This window comes from Oryzias melastigma, linkage group LG16 (assembly GCF_002922805.2).
Source record: "Oryzias melastigma strain HK-1 linkage group LG16, ASM292280v2, whole genome shotgun sequence".
Classification (NCBI taxonomy): domain Eukaryota; kingdom Metazoa; phylum Chordata; class Actinopteri; order Beloniformes; family Adrianichthyidae; genus Oryzias; species Oryzias melastigma.
This window is the reverse complement of record NC_050527.1, coordinates 27749059-27768455: the sequence shown is the minus strand read 5'-3', so window position 1 is coordinate 27768455 and position 19397 is coordinate 27749059. Positions and strand designations below refer to the sequence as shown.

Below are 19397 nucleotides of genomic sequence, written 5' to 3'. Positions count from 1 at the left end.
TCATATGAAGACGCGGGCCGCAAATCATCATCCTGCGGGCCGCAAATGGCCCGCGGGCCGCGAGTTTGAGACCCCTGATTTAAATTAAACAGAAAAAAAGTCAAATCTGTTTGTTTGAATTGAGGAAAAGTGGTCAAAATGCAGAAAAAGTAATCTGATGAACACCAGAACTGTTCTGAACTAGATCCACAGACAGATCTCTGTTGTTTTCTCGAGAAATCTGCAGCATTAAGTTAGTTTTAAGCAGAATCGTGACGACTAGAGCAGACTAACAGCAGTCTCTGTTGCAGGAGATCGACTACAAAGGCTTCAAGGTCTTCATGCAAACATTCCTGGAGAGTGAACTCCCCGAGGAATTCTGCCAACACCTCTTCTTGTCGTTTAGCAACAAGGGACCCAAACCCAGTCCTTCATCCTCTGACAAACCTCGCGTGTCTGGTGAGTGTAGAGAGAGAGAGACGGCGCCGGTGTTTGTGACCCGCCGGGTCTCATGGAAACCTCTGCAGCTTCTGCTGCTGCAGAGAAGCCGGCCATTGTTTGCATTGAAACACTTTCCTGCTTCAGACGCTTCAGCTCGTTGGCAGCCAGTGGAAGCTGAAGGAAAGACGTCTGCCAGCCGCCTTGGCAGACGTCTGTTTGTTTACAGCATTAACAGCCATATCTCATTGTTGTGGTGAAACCAAAGCGACGTCCAAGTGAGACGGGACACATTAGAACTGAAACCCGACGCTCCACTAAACTCTGATCTTGCTTTGAATTCACTGCAGCTCCTGGAAAAACAAAAACACACAAATGTTTATATAATGAAGCGAAATATGAGATCAGTCTCTATGTAAATATGAGTCAAACTGGGATTGGTTAAGATGGTGGACCTGGTTTCTCCTTTCAGTGAAGAAAACTGAAAATGTCTGTAGGAGAATGAAGGTTTCATGTTGTGAAGCTGCCAAGCATAAACTGTGGTTAAAGAGCGTTCATGTTCCATGATGATGGGAGTTAGCTGCACTAATGGGGTGATGCTGTCATACGTTGTCCTTACACCTGTGAGCTAGTGAGGTGTGAGTTCTGGCTCCTAACTGACTGTGAATGCTGCATGCACGGGGTGTGCACGTGATACGTGAGTGCTGGTAGGATGTCCACACACTCTGATTGTCTTAACCCCGCCCCCTCTCCTGCCTCACTGAGTAAAATGTCATAAATGATGTTTTGTTTTTTACTTCCAGAATTAAACTTTCGTTGTTATCCGCAGCATTGATGTAGATTATTGCACGGGGACGTCACCGCAAATAAAACATTTCATAGTTTTATTATTGGAAGTACAGCAGAAGTTTTTATTTTGAAACCTGTTTTTCCAGCTTTTTTGGACAAAATCCACTTGTTGATGGCTCTAAAGAAAACCCCTGTGTAAAGCTTGTGGCGTGGAGAGACGGACGTCAGGCGCAGATGTGACAGAAGCAATGTAAACATTGCAACTGAATATTGAACGATCTATTTTTTTGTCAATGCAAAGGAGACTGACTCCAGACTGACTGCAGACTGACCGCAGACTTACCGCAGACTGACCGCAGACTGACCGCAGACTGACCGCAGACTGACCGCAGACTGACCGCAGACTGACTGCAGACTGACTGCAGACTGACCGCAGACTGACTGCAGACTCACCGCAGACTGACTGCAGACTGACTGCAGAAGGACCAGTATAAATCACCCTTAAGGCTGCTGCTTTACAGCCAAATGAAATAAGGATTGAACTGATTGAACGACTTGTGGCAGTTTTTCCACAGGCAGTGCAAAGGTGGACGCAGTGCAGCTTTGAATAAGACTGCCCCCCCCCCCTACAGACACCCCCCCACACGCACACACATGACTTCAAATGAAGCAGAAGTAAACCAGAAGAAAAGCCGCAGACTGCTTTCAGGTGTTTGTTAAAGACAGTTCATGCTTCTTTAAGCATTAAGCATTAACCATGAGATTGAAGCTCTGCTGCCGTTTGCCTTCAGGTGACACCCCCCCCCACACACACACACACACACACACGCCCACCCAGCTGATCGATGGCGGCTGCAGTCTGCTGGCCAAACGCTGTCTGACCTTTCCTTTGGTTTGTCCCTGCAGGACTGAAGCTGATCAAAGCCAACTCCACCCCTCTGAAGACCCCGACCCTCCCCAGGCCTGTGGATGCGGTGCAGCTTAAGGACATCGTGTGTTACCTGTCGCTGCTGGAGGGGGGGCGTCCTGAGGACAAACTGGAGTGTGAGTCTTTCAGGGTTATTCAGGAATGACTTTTACTGTAAACTGAGCAGGAAAATGATTTTAATGAAATGAACACAAAGCAAACAGAATAACAAAATCTACAAACAATTAAAAACTCAAATATATTGTATTTTACATAAAAAGAAAAATAAGAAAAATAATTTGTTTCTTCTGTCGCAGTTTTGTTTAAAGAAGTTTTAGTTTCTTCACTTTCCTAACAAACCTTTACTTCTAAATGTAACAGAAGTTGAAAGTGCTGCTCCTCTTCAGTCGGAGTGATTTACAGATCAGCTCCATTTGCTTTGTCTGTGTGAACGTTTTCATCTGAGGTTGTGGCTCCCCCTGCTGGTCAGCATTCGTACTGTTAAACTGTTCCATTCTTGTCTGTTTCAGCTTCAGTTACGGTGCTGGGAAATAAGTTTTTGCCTCTTTCTTAATTTTACAGATGTATTTTCTTGCTTAATAGTCAAACTGAAGTGATTTATATTAATTCAAATGATAATATTAGAACCAAGTTCACAAGAGTTCTGAATGAAGTAAGAAATGTTCTAAAGTGAAAGGTTTCTGCTCCCTGGTGCTGCAGTGTGATGGCTGTCATTGTTATTATGAAGACAGGTTTGGTCATAAGACAGAAAATTAACCAGATATTGAGATGTTGACTTGATCAAAATCAAAGTGTTTCTGTCAAATGTAGAATGTGTTTTGGAGTTCTTTTTGCTCTGCTGGATCTTAAAGGAATACCTGCTCTCCTCCTGCAGTAACCCTGCTCATCTTCTCATTTTGGTCGCTCGGTCCTTGTTGTCCTCAATGTTCTCCTCTAAAGTCCCAAAGCTGCAGAGAAGTCTTTGTGACTTTCAGACTAAAACATGTCAGTGATTTTTTGTCTTTTCTTCTCTTTTTTATGGCAGAACGTCTTTAAACTCTGTAGACTTTATCAGCTTCTGCTTTTTAAATCAATATGGATTAATTCTGGATTTGACGGAAAAGAAAAGTTGTTCAATTTATTCTTATTTTGATAAGATTGAGGAGGGAAATACTTTTTAACAGCACTGTGAAGAACCAGCATCTCGTTTGTCTTTTAAATGAAGGAGCAGAAGAACTCATGGTGACTTCAGGGGAGCAGAAATCATTAGAAAAAGTTCTGTGGTCCACTTGGTCTGCAGTATGTCCCACATAGTCTTCCTTTAGGTAAAGTTCTGATTTCATTTTCCCTAAAGGAAAATCAAATTAAGGAAAAGATGTGTCTGGGTCAAAGAAGCTGAACTCGGTTCAGTTCTGTTTGCTTACAGAATCTCTGCTTTCCTCTACAGTCATGTTTCGGCTCTACGACACCGACGGAAACGGGTCTCTGGACAGCTCGGTAAGTTTCTTTGTTCCCACTTCAGTGTGGTTTATGGGGGGGCGGCAGCAGCAGAGGTGAAAGTGGGGGTCTTCCTTTAATGTGGAAACAAATAATGAAGAAAAAAGTTTAAAAACCACCAAATTATTTTTTAAATCGCAGAGAAAAGTCCTTAAAGGCCCATTCAGATGAAAATGTTGTTTTTAAGATATTCTTGGGGTATTTTTCTGATCATAGGGACATAAATGAAGAATTTGAGCTTAAATGAGCATGAGTGTTTGATTATACAAATTATTCTTAATTATTTATGTAAATCACAAACAAAAAGCAAAATGTTGTTTGAAAAAGATCAGAGAAAATACTCTGGGTGGGCTACAAGCTCCCTGCTGTGAATTTCTAACGAACTGCCGCTCTGCAGAAACTATGTCCTAGAAAACAACAGTTTTTGGGGATTTTGGCTAAAAACTGGAATATCACAGTTTAAAAAACACTTTGAAAACAGATCATAAGATGATGGGAGTGGACTTTCAGTGGAGTTTCTTTCACCATAAGAATCTCAGTTTAAAGGCTAATTATTTTGATACATTTTTGTTGCACAGCTGCAAGAAAAAAACAAAAACCAAATGAAGGATGGTTGGATTTCTCAATGAAGTCAAAGTTCTGCAGAATCCTGGATTTCTCTCATCTTTTACTGTCGTTTGACAGAAGCAGTAAAATTGTGATTTAGTCAGCCTGCAGTCACCCCCCCCCTCCAAAATAAGCAGCCATCGTAATTACAGCTTCAGCCTCTTTCCCATCATGCCTTTGTGTTCGTCCGTTCACCCTCACAACCAGCGATTAGCGGCTGCTGATCAGTGGCCTGAAGGTCCTGAAGGAAGGACTGTTCGAGGCGTTTAATGACCGTCTGCTCTGACAGGAGCTGGAGCACATCATCTCCCAGATGATGCGGGTGGCAGAGTACCTGGAGTGGGACGTGACCGAACTCAAACCCGTAAGAGGACCGCTGAAGAAACGATGGCGCTGATTGAAGAGGACGCGTTTTCGCTCAGACTTTCCTCTGGTTTGTGGGTAGATTCTGCAGGAAATGATGCAGGAGATCGACTACGACCAGGACGGCACGGTGTCGCTGGAGGAGTGGATCCAGGGAGGGCTGACCACCATCCCGCTGCTGGTCCTGCTGGGCCTGGAGACGGTGAGTCCCAGTGGAAGGCACTGATCATAAAACGCCTGTTTCAGGACTCGAGAGAAGCTGAAACCTGCAGATGAACTGGTGAGAAACCAAAGAATTTAGAAAAGACGCTCTGATTTGAAAACAACAAAACAGAAAAAACTGATCAAAGCTGAACGTTACAGCTGAAACAGGAAGGAAAAAATCTGCAGTGCAAGAAAAAAATAATAAAATAAGGTAAAAAAGAATTAAATCTTATGTTTTGTTGTTTTTGTTACTCTGTTTTTGGTTGATTCTAATAAAGCTCCAGGTTTTTCAAATTAAGTGATGACAATTAAAGCTAATTCTCACCATAAAGGTCCTGGGTTCAGTCTTTCTAGCAGATAAATGAGAATAAACTCTATTGCATCAAACGTGTGAAAACAATGAATTTTAGCTTCAAATGTGGATCGTTTCTTATCTGATTCACAGATCAAACCAGGGTTCTCACTAGTTCATATATTATGTCTGAGTGGTTGCTATGTCTTTACATTTTAACTGGATGTATACAAATGTAATATGTGTTTATTCCCCATCATTTATACCTTAAGTTAGAACAAGAGATCAGAATCAACAAAATAGATAAAAACAAACAAACAAAACACAAACATCTCTGCCCGTTTTGGATTATGTAACAACAAATCCAGAAATGTTCTCCACAGTTTTCCATCCTCAAAGTTCTGCTGATACAGTTCCAGTAGATCATAAATGAAGACGCAGCAACACCTCCATAGAAATAGAACTACTAGAAAACACTCAGTCCTTTCATCTGAACTGACAGAAGAGTTTATAACAGAGAACAGGTTTTATAAACTGACTGTTTTCATCCTCAGTGGAAAAACACTTCAGGATGAAGATTATACAGAAATCTTACGACTTCTCCACCATGCTAGCAGACGGTCACATGACTGATCAACAGATTCTTGTAATTTTGTTAATTAAACATTCACTTTTTTTTATTTAAGTTTTTAATTTTGTTTTCACTTTCATTAATAGTTAAAACAAATTCACTAAACTGAACTTCAGTCTCATTTTGTTTCTCTTTAAAAAACATTTGATGCTTTTACTTTGAAATTGGGAACCTTCACCGACACTTTACTTTGAAGGTTTATTCTCTTCTGGTGACAGTAACACATTCAGCTTGTTTAGATTATATAAATAACCTTATTGCTCTGGAATAATTCAATGAACTGACGTTTATTTTTATTTATAAAGATCAGGAATCAGTCATCTCTGATGATCTCTGACGTCACAAATATTTTACTTTTTTTTCTGGAATTATTTTAGTCTTTACAGCCCTTGACAACCAATCCGAATGGATCCATGTGAGGTGATTTGTTTAGAAATGAACCTTTTGATCTTCCAGGTTTGACTAAAACTCTTTATTCCTCTTTCTAACCTGATCCATAAGTCCTCCAGCTCATTTCAGGACAGATTATGTTTTAATCTGTGACAAACAAGAATTTTTACACCTGGAAATCAGAACTAGAGAGGAGCTGAAGATCAACAGTTTCCCTCGTCTCTGAGTTGATTTTGAGATTTTGAGATTTTTCTGACATCCACTGAATAATACTGGAGACGATGAAAGAAACATCCCATAATTCCCATCAGCCACAGCATTCCAAAAAGCCGCGGAACACGAAACCGTGACGTACGTGGTGAAGACCTTGGTTTCATTTTCATTCAGATAGGTGTGGAGGAGCAGCTGTTCTCATGCGGATGACCTTTTCTCTGACATCCGTACGGCGCTCTGACCAGACCTGTTTGAGCCAGCGCTTCTGTGGTTACCATGGAAACGTGAAACGGGACCACATGGCTGTAGAATAGCTGAGCTGACTGTGGTGTGTGCTGAGAAAAGCAGACGTGAAAATGTACAACTAAATCTCATAAAACACGTTTATCTAGTCAAAGTTGTCATTGTTATTTTTTTATTAAATACTCATCATTCTTAGCTGAACCTAAAAACGATTCCCCCCAAAATAAGTTTTTATGGCATAAAAAGCAGAGAAAAGACATCTGTAGGAAAATATGGGAATCTATACTTATTTTCAGATTTCTTTTTCAGATTAAAGATTTAGTTTTGTTACAGAAAAACAGGAATAAATGAAGTCCAGAATGAGCACGTTGGAATGAACACGTCAGATGAATGAACTCCAGAGACGCTGATGGTGGTTGGAGGCTGGACTGCCACCAAGCATCACTGGGGTGGAGAACGACCAAAAGAATCCTGATAGAGACAAAGACAAAACAGGACTGTGATTGGCTGAGAAGAAAAGCGAGCTATTTAGCTATTGGTTCACTGCAGAGGTGATATTACTATAACAAATGACATCAACGTAAATATTTGAAGAGCAGTAAATCCAGACAAAATACAGGAGAGAATAGAATATAAATAAAAAATGTGGATAAAGATATTTTAATTGATTATTGTACTAAATAACTTGATAAATGGAGCAAATGGAACTGATCAGATCTAAACTTAGGCTGAATTCAGACTGGACAGATTTGGTTCTCCTAAAGTGAATCAGAGTTTGTTTCCACCGATAATCCAGAACAAATTTTCAGTCTGAAAACCCCCCAGTGGACCCTAGTCCAGGATCAAGAACCGCTTTCGGACCCATCTTTCCCGATGTTCTCGGTGTGTTTCCAGTTGTTCGTTCTGAGATTCCTCCGTCTGAATAGACTCCATGCTCGGAGTGGAACGACTGGACCAAAACAGCCACCGTAGATGGTCGTCACCTGATGTAAACAGATTAGGAATGAAGCGACCACTGTGACGTCGCTGTGAGGTCATCGTAAAAAGATTCATTGTAATTCCTTAACAGAATACTCCTAAAAACATTAACACAACACCACACAAGGAGACACAACAACTCATTAAAATGAATTCAGACATTTATCAGCGTACCTTCTTAGCCGTCGGCTCCTCAGAACCGTCCTGCAGCATGTCTCCACCGTACCAAACAGTAAAAAGTGTTGAACCTGATGTTGATACAGACGTTCAGAATTGGTGGACTATCCCAACAAGGATTGCAAAGCGTAGAACTTCCCTAATTTCTGCCTCTAGTTGCTTTGCCCCGCCTCCGTAGTTCCTGTCCAATGAGTGAAGAGATCTTTAGTCACATGGTTTTGTTTACAAGCTTTGGTTGGAAACAGAGAACTGAGTTGACGGCAGTCTGAATCCAGACCAAACATGACGTTCAGGAATAACAAACCTCCAGTCAGAATAGACCCTAAAAGAGACCTGTAATGAACCTCATCAGGCTTGGGGACTGTGTGCCACGTCACGATAGTAGAGTGTGAGGAACTTTTGCCTTTTCCCAACCTGGTTCTGGCACACGGTGTTGGATCCCTCTTCAAGAACCGAGGTCATTTTCATCTTCACTTGCAATCTTCCTCTGTATTGTTCTTTTTTCAATTACTTGTTCTAATATAAACTGATGTTTGACTTCTACCATTGCATTAGGTTGTATCTTAAACAGTCACAATATAGTTAATAAACTTCAGGAATCATTTATTGTCTCCAACTTGACTGTGAATGAATTGAGCGTCCCTGGACAACAAATCAAACGTACCCTGCAAGACGCTCACGCTCAGTGTGTTTAGGGAAGTGAGAGAGTTAGCGGCTAACGTGAGGAGAGAGGGACGGAAATCCCGTTCTGGAGACGATAAGACGCTGAAAACCACACAGACACAGAGTGAGGAGATGAAGCGCTGCCTGGTTCATCAGCTGCTTTAGAAAATGTATCGAGCAGAAAAGACCAGCCAGACAGGTGATGTCCTCGAACCACCTCCAAAACGTAGCCACTGCTCAGTACCGGGCCGTACCAGTTTACTCTCAGTCCTGCGTACCTGTAAATCAGGTAGAGCCTCTGGAAACTCTAACAAAGTTTCACTAAATTGTACTGTATAGTGTTGGAAAATGTGTTTTTTGATTCACTTATAATAAAGATATGTTTTATAAATGAATAAATGATTTAGTAAATGGGCTGTACTTTAAATTTGTAAACAGAAATGTTTAGAATTCATTATTCTTTAGCTTATTTGTATTAATTGCTGTTTTGTTTCATAACAAACTAGCAGTTCCTGTTTTATCCTCTAGATGTCAGCGTTCGACCAACTTTCATCCTTTCAGGGACAGCTGCAGATTTTTATGAATCAAATTTCAGCCGTTGGTTCTCAGCAGAAAATTCAGCAACATTTCTGGAAATTTACTGGCTGAGAATAAAAAAATAAAACATCGGAACGAATATTAATCCACAATGAAAAACACTAAACAACAATAAACAATAAACAACTCAGAAAATAGATATAAATAAAGGAGAACCAATTATCAGAGCTTTAGCAAAAGTAGTCCAAGTGTAAAATATACTTAGTCTATGCTAAAAGTGAGGTAGTTTACATCAACTATCTATATAATGTAAACTTAAAATGTGCCTGAATAAGTATTCAGCTAGTATACTTCAGGCACTGGAAATACTTGCTATACTAACACTCAAGTGTACTTTAATAAATTAAACTTCAAGTTTTTTTACTTTTTGCTATGATTTTTTTTTTCCAAATGACAGATCATTCAAACACAATAAATTCTGGTTTACATTCACCAATCCAGTGAACATTGATGTTTGCATTATTATAAATTCTAGACCATTAAGACCAGAATAAGTTTAGGTGTCTTTTGCATCAGTCTTGCAGAGCTGCAGCCGATCATTTCAGCTCCTGATTGTGTCTTCATGTAAATGACGAGCTTTCCATCCGGACAGAATGTGCTGAAGCTGCTGCTGAGCTCCATAAACATGATGGATCCTCACCTGTCCGCCTGTTCATGTGCTGGAGGGATGGAAGAACATCCTAGGCTGCTCCTGACATCCATCTCTCAGACGTCTGTTTCCTTCTTCACCTTCACGTCTTCTGTCTCCTGAGAAGTTGCTTCTCTACATCTCACAGTCTCCTTTTGCTTTCTACAGCCTTTGTCTTAGCAGCTGTGGTTGTTTTGCACTACGACGGCTAAAATGGGTTAAATGAAGGGCAGAAAGTGAGCGCGTACGGCACTGCAGCATCTGCAGCCGCCAGAACTATGAACCAGGTGGTGCTTTGTCTCATGTTTGTGTGTTTTTTGTGGCCTGTGATTGGTCGGTTTGGTCCGTTTCTCACACTCGTTAATGACTCCTGTAAGAGTCATGCTTCCTAAAAAAAATGCAATGAGCATTTTGTGGGTTTGATTTGTTGTTCGGTGACACTTGATTTATTCACAGCCAAGTCGGCATATTTCTGTGCAGGAGGAGGTTTGTTAGTTTGGATCAGAACAACAGTTACTGAACACTATCGGGATTGGTTTGTAGTACGGCTGCCACGATTAGTCGATTAGTCGCGACTATGTCGACTATTCAAATGGCCGACAGCTAATTTGTTAGTTGAAGCATCGTTTTTTGTTTGAAGAGCGTGGAGGACATTTGATCACATGTTCACACTACTGACTGTATATGAGAACTGGACTGAGTCAGTGTGATGTCATCCCTAGAAAACGGTTGACTTCCAACCAAATCAATTAATTTATTCGTCACTTTTTCACCATACGGACACCGCCATGTTGGAACCAGCAGTCATTGGTGAGCCGTGATTGGTTTTGAAGTCGTGTCTATGGCAACCACTCTTATCAATCAGGAGTGAGCATGTTGGAAGGCCACACCCCTACCACTGGAAGTGGGCTACACGGAATCTGTCAATCAAAAGTTTTGAACGTTGAATGTGAGGAAAGCAGGCTCCGCCTACTATTGATTGGGGCATCTGATTGGTCAGTTTATCACGAACTATAGAAAAAATATGAAATGGAATGAAAAAAAAACTCTGACCAATACAATGACTGAGTAACAGCTGTTTAGTGGAATTTTACTTCTTGGAGCCACTTCCTGTTTGGAACACCAGGGGGAGGAGTCACTCAGTCCAGTTCTCATATACAGTCAGTGATTCACACAGTCACCCAACAACTGAGGAGGATTCCAGGCCCCTTAGGGACATTATTGAGTTAATTCATTTTAGATCTGATTATGTCATATTTAGATTCATTTTATTTCTAAGTAATCTTTCATGTGAAAACAGCTGAAGGTTCTAAAAATAAAATCAATCCCAATCGGGATCATTTTGGATTTCTCATTCCTACATTTTTCAAGTCCATTAGCACAATAATCCATTAAAATATTTGTTGTTCCTGAAAGCCTGGTCCGCGGACCCCGTACCGGTCCGTGGACCCCGCTCCGGTCCGTGGACCCCGTACCTAATTGTTGACCCCGCTCCGGTCCGCGGACCCCGTACCGGTCCGCGGACCCCGTACCGGTCCGCGGACCCCGTACTGGTCCGTGGACCCCGTAAAGGTCCGTGGACCCCGTACCGATTTCTTGACCCTGTACCGATCCGTGGACCCCATACCGATTTGTTGACCCAGTACTGGTCCATGGACCCCGCACCGGTCTGTGGACTCTGCTCCAGTCCGTGGACCCCGTACCGATTTGTTGACCCTGTACCGATCCGTGGACCCCGTAAAGGTCCGTGGACCCCGTACCAAATTGTTGACCCCGCTCCGGTCCGTGGACCCCGTACCGATTTCTTGACCCTGTACCGATCCGTGGACCCCATACCGATTTGTTGACCCAGTACTGGTCCGTGGACCCCGCACCGGTCTGTGGACTCCGCTCCAGTCCGTGGACCCCGTACCGATTTGTTGACCCTGTACCGATCCGTGGACCCCGTAAAGGTCCGTGGACCCCGTACCGATTTGTTGACCCTGTACCGATCCGTGGACCCTGTACCGATTTGTTGACCCTGTACCGATTTGTTGACCCTGTACCGGCCCATGGACCCCTATCAGGGCGCATAACAAGAAACACAGCCTACATTTTTTCTGTTTAATTTTTCATCTGATTCTGAAGGAAGTTTTATTTAGGAAAACTGCAGGATTCTCCTCCACATCCGATTCCTTATTAACGCATGTCGAGTCGTTTGGCCTGAAAACGTTTGGGGGGTCACTGGTTTACAGCTCGTTTCTCCTCTTTCTGCAGAACGTGAAAGACGACGGGCAGCACGTGTGGAGACTGAAGCACTTCAACAAGCCGGCCTACTGCAACCTGTGTCTCAACATGCTGATCGGGCTGGGAAAGCAGGGACTCTGCTGCTCCTGTGAGGCTCCAGCTTCATGTTTAGAGTCTCTGAAAAATAAAAATAAAATAAACGGTTCTTTTCTCAGTCTGCAAGTACACCGTCCACGAGCGCTGCGTTGGCCGAGCGCCTCATTCCTGCATCAAAACGTACGTGAAGTCAAAGAAGAACACAGAGGTGAGTCTCCTCACATCACCTTTTACCTCATGGTGACGGATGCGGCGCCGTGTTTACGCATTTTAGAACTTCAGGCATCAGACTGAGTCTAGAAAACCAAAAAAAAGTGTAAAAAAATAACGCAAGTCTCAACTCTGAATGTGACAAAAATGACACACGAGGGGACATTTAAAAAAAATAAAAATGCTTGGCTCCGCCCATAACATGATGTCACAATGACAGCAGCACAAAATCAACAATGTTACAATATGAGTAACAATGTTGTTACTGTATGTTTGTGCAAAGACGTGAAGCAAAATATTTATTTATCTGTTTTTATAACTTCTGCATGGTGACTATTTGTGAAGTAAAAAAATAAACGTAATTTCAGATTTGACCTCTATAACCTTTGAAAAGCACGCCATCTTGATTGTGACATCATGACCTCGGGTTTTCTCTTGCCTGGATTTCAATCTTTGTTTCTTTTTTCAGACGTTAAAACCGTGTTTGAAATGACCAGAAATGTTGCTCTTTGTTTTGGTAAAAAATATTCAATCTGCGGAACACTTCCAAATATGAAAGCCGAACATCGTTAGGATGAATGTGATCTCGTTAACCATGTGGGCGTGGCTAAAGTGAACACTATTTTGGAAAATTGAGGATTTTATTTTGAAATAGAACCACGAAAACGGTTGAAGGCAATTAACTCTATGAAGAAAAAAGGAAAAAAAACAGATGATGGATTTATCCCCCAAAAATCATTTTTTAACTGTTGTTGTTGTGTGACTCGTGTCTTTTGTCTTGTTTTTGTGCTTTGCGTTTCCTTCTCCCTCGCGTTCCCTCTCAGCGTGACGCCTCTCCTTCCCTCCACAGATCATGCATCATTTCTGGGTGGAGGGGAACTGCCCCACCAAGTGTGACAAGTGTCACAAAACCATTAAGTGTTACCAAGGCCTGACTGGGCTCCACTGTGTGTGGTGTCAGATCACGGTAAGATGCCTCCCGAGGAGAAGCAGCCTTTTCCTCATTATATTCCCACTGCTTCTTGTTGTTTAGAGTTTGCTTTTTGCACCTTTCGTACCTCACAAGTCATTGCACCAATTTACACTCAGAAAACACTTGTTTGCAGCCGCGAAATGATAGAAAATAAAGCAGGAGCAACAACACGTGTGATGCAAATGAAACCAGGGAAGATCGGCGCCGTAAATCAGGCGCCGATCTTCCCTCCAGTTTTTGGTTAATCCCCTCCTCTGCCTCCCCCAGCTCCATAACAAGTGTGCCTCCCACGTCAAGCCCGAGTGTGACTGCGGACCCCTGAAGGATCACATCCTGCCCCCCAACTCAATCTGCCCCATCGTCCTGGTAAGAACTGCCTCCCTCGCTCCCGGCCGGCCGGCCGCCGTCCCGCGAGCTCGTTTGAGAGTGTGAGCCGCGGATCCAATCATCGGCCCGCGCCCCCACTGAGCTCCCAAACAGCCAGGCTTTATTTTGAAAGGCTGTTTCCCAAACTGAGCCGTCTGTTTTTTTAAGGGTGGGAAGTGTTCCTGCGCTGTGAGAGCTCCTTAGAGCTCAGAGAAGCAGCACGAACTTCTGCTCAGAAAGTTTCTGAGCGGAAAATCACAGCAAAGCGCTGCTTCTCCATCAACTCTGAACAAAAGAGACTGTTATTTTATTATTTTATAAACAAACTTTAAAGCAGCTGAGAATAAATCGGACATTGTGGAAATCTGTTCAATTTTAGACGTTGTGCGACTTTTTAAGATCCAGCAGGGGGTGAGGTTTGACTCAGAAAACGTAGCCCCGCCCCCTGATCATTCAGACGTAAATCTATCAGGATTCACCAGAATCTTCTGTCATCTCACTGTCACACAGTCAGGTTTAAAAATGTTTCAGTCAAAACATTAAAGACATTTCAAAGGACTGGACCTCAAATAAATCACATGAAATAATTAAACTAGATATTTTTGTAAATATTATTTATTTTAAAATAATGATCTGTTTGGCCAAATATTCACTGACTGACAGAACAATTTTAAGTTTTGTATTTTTCCTAGTTTTTATAAATTAGTTGAGTTTTATTAATTCCTCAAAAAATAAAAATATATTTTTTAAAGGAGAGTTGGACGGTAAATTTGGATGTAATATTTATTTTGAAATATTTGTATTTGCACCCTACAAAAACAATTTAATAGTAATTGTTTAAATATTTTTACTCTATATAACAACTGAGCATTTTTAAAATAATAATATGTCATATAATAAATATTATATATAGTTTTTCAGAATTTTTTGCTCTCAACTAATCTTGCAGTTCCTTTTATCTACCAGCAGGGGGTGCTGTAGCGTCTCCTCCATTTCTGTTGAATGAACCAGACTATTTTTTTATGTTTTCTCACTTTTTTAAGTGTTTCATAAAAGACAAATGTCCTAGAAAACAGTTTTCCTGCTTTTATATTAGCCTTGTTAAAAAATGACATAAATAAAATGAACAAACTAACATAAAAACTGTTATTTTATTCTGTATTGTAATGTTTTTATACATAGAAAATACTTTATTTTTCATGCAAATTCAGAAAAAAGCAGATTTATGGAAAACTAAAGTTATGAATTCAAGAATGATAAAAAAATCTCAATAAATGCAGAAATAAAAGCATGTGGAGGTTTGGTTTTAGGAAACCTTCAGCAGGAGCTTTATGAGGATGAAGACGGTGCTGCTGTGATGTCCAGACTGAGACCAGGTGATTATCTGGATGACTGAAGGCCTCACAGACACTCTGATCTCTGGCTCCAGGAGAGGCAGTCCACGCTGAGGAAAGACTCGCGCTCGAGTCAGTCGGGGCGAGGAAAGATGCAGCGGGCCAACTCGGTCACGGTGGACGGACAAGGACTGCAGGTCAGAACCTTCCCCTGTTTCCTTCACATGTTCAGACTAAAGTTTTAGAACTTAGAACGGCGTTTCTCCTGAACGAATCCACCTCAACACGTTTAGTAAAATTCCCTTTTCAATCAGTCAATGTTTCATCAAACGTCAGACTCAGTGAACCTGCAGCAGGTGAGGCCTCGTTAGACGCCCCGATGATCGGGCCGCAGAGTTCAGTCCGGACAGTGAAACATTCGTCAGCCGGCATGGCGGCGATGGAAACCTGCTGCCGTCCTCGGCGGCGGCCGCTCGTCTCCTGACAGAGTGATGTGATGGATCACACGGCGGGAACATCCATCCGTGCCTCTCGCTGCTAACCAGCGTAATAATCAAGATTATTATTTATAATTACAGGAAGTAATGGATCACTGCGGACTGGACAGGGAGCTCGTTAATTCCCCCTCGGCCTGCTGGGATAGCAGACGGGGGGGGCTAAGTGCTTCATCTGTGTCAGGCAGGGCGAGTCGCTGCAGACGGACGGCAGGACGGACCGCTCCGTCGACGCCCGCCGGGTCAGAAACACCGGCAGAACCGATCAATGACCTTATCGGGTTTAGAGGATGGAACGGCTCAGCGTAAACGAGAGTTCAGCCTCAGTCAGCAGCAGGCGTCTTCATCCAGTTAAAATGATCAAACAGCTTTTGGAAAACTTCAAAGCGTCGAGTTTCCTCACATCTGATCAAAATGGACAGCAAGAGAAAAGAGAAAACTCAGCAGATCCCGTCTGTGGAGACTCACCGAAGAGAAAAAAACACCAACGGTTTGAAAATAAAAACAGTACTGATAAAATACTGTTTGAATTTTTTATAAATAAAGGTGAAATAAAAAATTCAACGAGCAAAAATGACGGCATAAAGAATGACTTTTGACTGAGTTTTGCTTCAGGAATACAAATGAAATAAGGAAATAGTCACACACATATATATGTATGTGATACTAAAATTTTACAATTATAAGAAAAATTTTATGAGAATAAAATCATAAATTCACAATTTTAGAAAGTGCAATTTAACAAAGAAGGAGCAATGTTTAAAAAAAAAAAACTTTTCAATTTAAATTAGATAAATTGGACATTATAAAAAAAGTAAATCAGATTCTGTTACGTTTTTGATCAGTGTGTTTATCCCATTTCTGTCAATTAAACAGGAAATAGATTATTTTTATTGAAACATTTTAAAAGCTAAATGTCAGATTTTATCTTCAAAAAAAGCTTTTTCCTTTTGAAATTATGACTTTTTGAAGCAGAAATTTACAACTTTATTCTGATAAATTGCTATATTTATTCTTTTCACACTAATATGATTCTTTTGTTCCTCCTGTGGCGGTTTGCTTCTGTTCTGTCCCCGCTCCACCGTCGTAGTATTATTACTTAACCACCGCGATGATGTCATCACGCAGTCGATGAAGGGTTTCTGGGAAATGAAGGCTTTCACTCCAACCTCAAAAAAACTACTTGAAGCAGATAAATACATTATTTTATTCTTTCCTCTCTAAAAACCGTCTCCTGATCTGTCAAACGGTTTTTAACCAGAACTTGTTTGGGGTCAGTTTAGAGTTTTATTGTAAGTTAGTGCTGCTACAACAATTATTTGACAGTCGATTGTTTTTTCAGATCAGTCGACCAATCGGGTCATGCGCAAACTGGATGTAAAACAAACATCTTAACCATCATTAGCTTACCTACAAATGGAGACACTGAAGATGATAGTTTATTAAACATTTAATAAATCATTATTTCCTGGTATTAAAACAAGAATAAACTAGAAAAGTTGAATTCCCTGTAATAATGCTGGTGTGAATCCTTTTTGCTGAAAGTAGTCGCTGAAGATGCTGAAGCTTTTTTCTGAAAATGACGACGTAATTGACTTTAATTAATGAAGGGATTTGCTGAAAATGCAAAAGCTATTTGCAAAATGTTAGTTTCTAAAAAACTGGACATTTTGTTAATGACAGAGTGCTGAAGTTGACCTAAATTAATGAAACTTTGAAGTAAAATTGCTTGAAAATCCCTAATAGATGCCAATTTTACAAAAAATATTCAGTGTGTTGCTAAAATATGAGCTAAACCCCAAATTAGCCCAAAAAACCTCAGTAGATGTCAAATTAGCCAAAAAGTTAGCTCGCTACTTAAATACTAGCTAAACTCCAAAACAGCCTAAAGTTTCTCATCAAACTAAATTAGTTAAAAATGTTAGCTTGATGCTAAAATGGAAGCTAAACTCTAAATTAGCATGTAAAACCTCAGTAGATAACAATTTGGCCAACAGCATTAGCATGTTGCTAAAATATGAGCTAAACTCCAAATTAGCATAAAAAAGCCCTCAGTAGAGGCCAAAATAGCCCAAAGGCTAACACATTGCTTAAAGACTAGCTAAACTCCAAAACAGCCTAAAATTCATCAGTAAACTAAATTAGTCAAAAAAGTTAGCATGTTGCTAAAACAGAAGCTAAACCCTAAATTAGCATGTAAAACCTCAGTAGATAACGTATAAGCCAGAAAATGTTATCTTGTTGCTAAAATATTAGCTAAACACCAAATGTTTTGAAAATTCCTGTAAAGATGAAAACAGCTCATAAATATATCTGGTTTGTCGTTAATCTACTTAAAATTTTGAAATTTGAAGACTTTCTCATTTATTTCCTGAAGCTTATTTTGTTCAATATTTCAAAAACTCATAAACAAAAAGTTTATAAATACCCAAAATATAACCTGCAAGTGCTGAACGTTTTGATACCAAGATTACTGAAGTCTCTGAAAGTGTGATTGAGTTTTTATGTGCCGAAAAACGTACAGAAAGGAGCTGAACAATCACTACAGTGTGAATGCTGACTAAGCAATCACACAATAAATGAGGTCAGCATCTGAAACAAGGATCGATTTTTCACTAAATACAGTTTTGGTCTCTGACTCAAATATAAAAAAGTGCATTTTTGATGCTGAAGGCTCACAACTTTACTACACTCTGACTCCATATGATAGTAATGAAGATTCTTCACCACATGCAGCGGTTCATGACGTTAGCATTGTAGTGAAGGTCCAAATGCATCATGGGACATATGATAAGCTCAAATGATAGTTTTATTTGGGACGTATGATGTGGAGGCTCACACCACCTACTTTATTTTCAGAAAACATGACATTTCTTCTAAAATAACAACTTTTTTTCATAGTTGTATGACTTTATTCTATCTAATGCATTTATTTTGTATTTCTACGGTGACCGTAATATTCCATTATATCTTTGGGACTCACCAAGTGAGCAAAAATGATCAAATCTGATCAAGTATTTTGAAAACCAATCCTGCAGACGTTCAAGAATCAAAATCTGCTCCAAACTGCTGCAGCTCTTTCTTCAGGGGCCGCGTTCGGCCCTCACCGGTTTAGATTTCAGGAGTTTGAGGCGAGCGGCGCTGAAAGCTTTTCCTCAGGTGGAGGAAGAGCGAGCGCTCGGACGGCTAACAGGAAGACGGCGCTGAAGGCTCGCCGCAGAAACCGATAGAAGGTCTGAGGGAAAGGGCTTGAAAGCGAATTCCTGTGAAGCTTCCTGCAGTCTCCAAACACCGAGCGTTTGTTTTGACATCTTCCACACAGATCACAACAATAGAGGGCACTCATCCTCTGCTGGTGTTTGTCAATCCGAAGAGCGGCGGGAAGCAGGGGGAGAGGTAAGAACACAACCTGTCTCCACGAGAGGCCTGTGAAGCCCCGACAGCCGCGCTCAGAGGGGGGCGCCGCGGCCGGGACGGCCGCCGTTTGGAGCTTCTCGGGAAAACACACACATTTACCCACACGCCTGTGCACGTACACACACATTTACCCACACGCCCGTGCACGTACACACACATTTACCCACACGCCTGTGCACGTACACACACATTCACCCACACGCCTGTGCACGTACACACACATTTACTCACACGTCTGTGCACGTACACACATATTTACCCACACGCCTGTGCACGTACACACATATTTACCCACACGCCTGTGTACGTACACACACACTGTGCACGTACACACACATTTACTTCACAAAACACACACAACATGCACTTCACACACACATTTACACACACACACACACCTCGATGCAAACGCACACAAACATTCACAAACACACCTGCAGACATGCACGTACACACACATGCACACTCATCTGGATGCAAACACACACATTTACTAACACACGCTCTCACACACACATGGGCATGCACACACACACACACACACGTGCACGCTCTGAGCCGGTGTGACGCCTCATCCCTGCTCTAACCCAGGGCTAATTGGGTTATTACTGAAACATATTCATTCACTTCTTATTATGCCGACTCTCATCTGTTTAAATTATGAGATCAAAATACGACTTCAGCCA

At 41.4% G+C, this 19397-nt stretch overlaps 1 protein-coding gene and 1 long non-coding RNA gene across 6 annotated transcripts in view; one reads left to right on the top strand and one right to left on the bottom strand.

Moving 5' to 3' along the window:
• The window catches only part of dgkb (diacylglycerol kinase, beta), a 94782-nt gene that overhangs the window by 28643 nt on the left and 46742 nt on the right, over positions 1–19397 (top strand). For 3 of the 5 annotated variants that reach the window (XM_024258528.2, XM_024258527.2, XM_024258529.2), the window contains 11 exons: positions 291–438; positions 2113–2250; positions 3561–3610; positions 4506–4580; positions 4662–4781; positions 11852–11969; positions 12037–12125; positions 12978–13094; positions 13368–13466; positions 14896–14997; positions 18617–18690. In XM_024258528.2, the coding sequence (XP_024114296.1) occupies positions 291–438; positions 2113–2250; positions 3561–3610; positions 4506–4580; positions 4662–4781; positions 11852–11969; positions 12037–12125; positions 12978–13094; positions 13368–13466; positions 14896–14997; positions 18617–18690 (1130 nt within the window). The remainder of the gene's footprint in view (positions 1–290; positions 439–2112; positions 2251–3560; positions 3611–4505; positions 4581–4661; positions 4782–11851; positions 11970–12036; positions 12126–12977; positions 13095–13367; positions 13467–14895; positions 14998–18616; positions 18691–19397) is intronic. The other 2 variants (XM_024258531.1, XM_024258530.1) reach the window with 2 other exon arrangements.
• On the bottom strand, positions 6616–8146 carry LOC118599826. The gene is made up of 3 exons (XR_004949332.1): positions 7705–8146; positions 7414–7535; positions 6616–7023 (listed from the first exon to the last, which is right to left on the bottom strand). It is a non-coding gene; the product is annotated as an uncharacterized LOC118599826 (long non-coding RNA).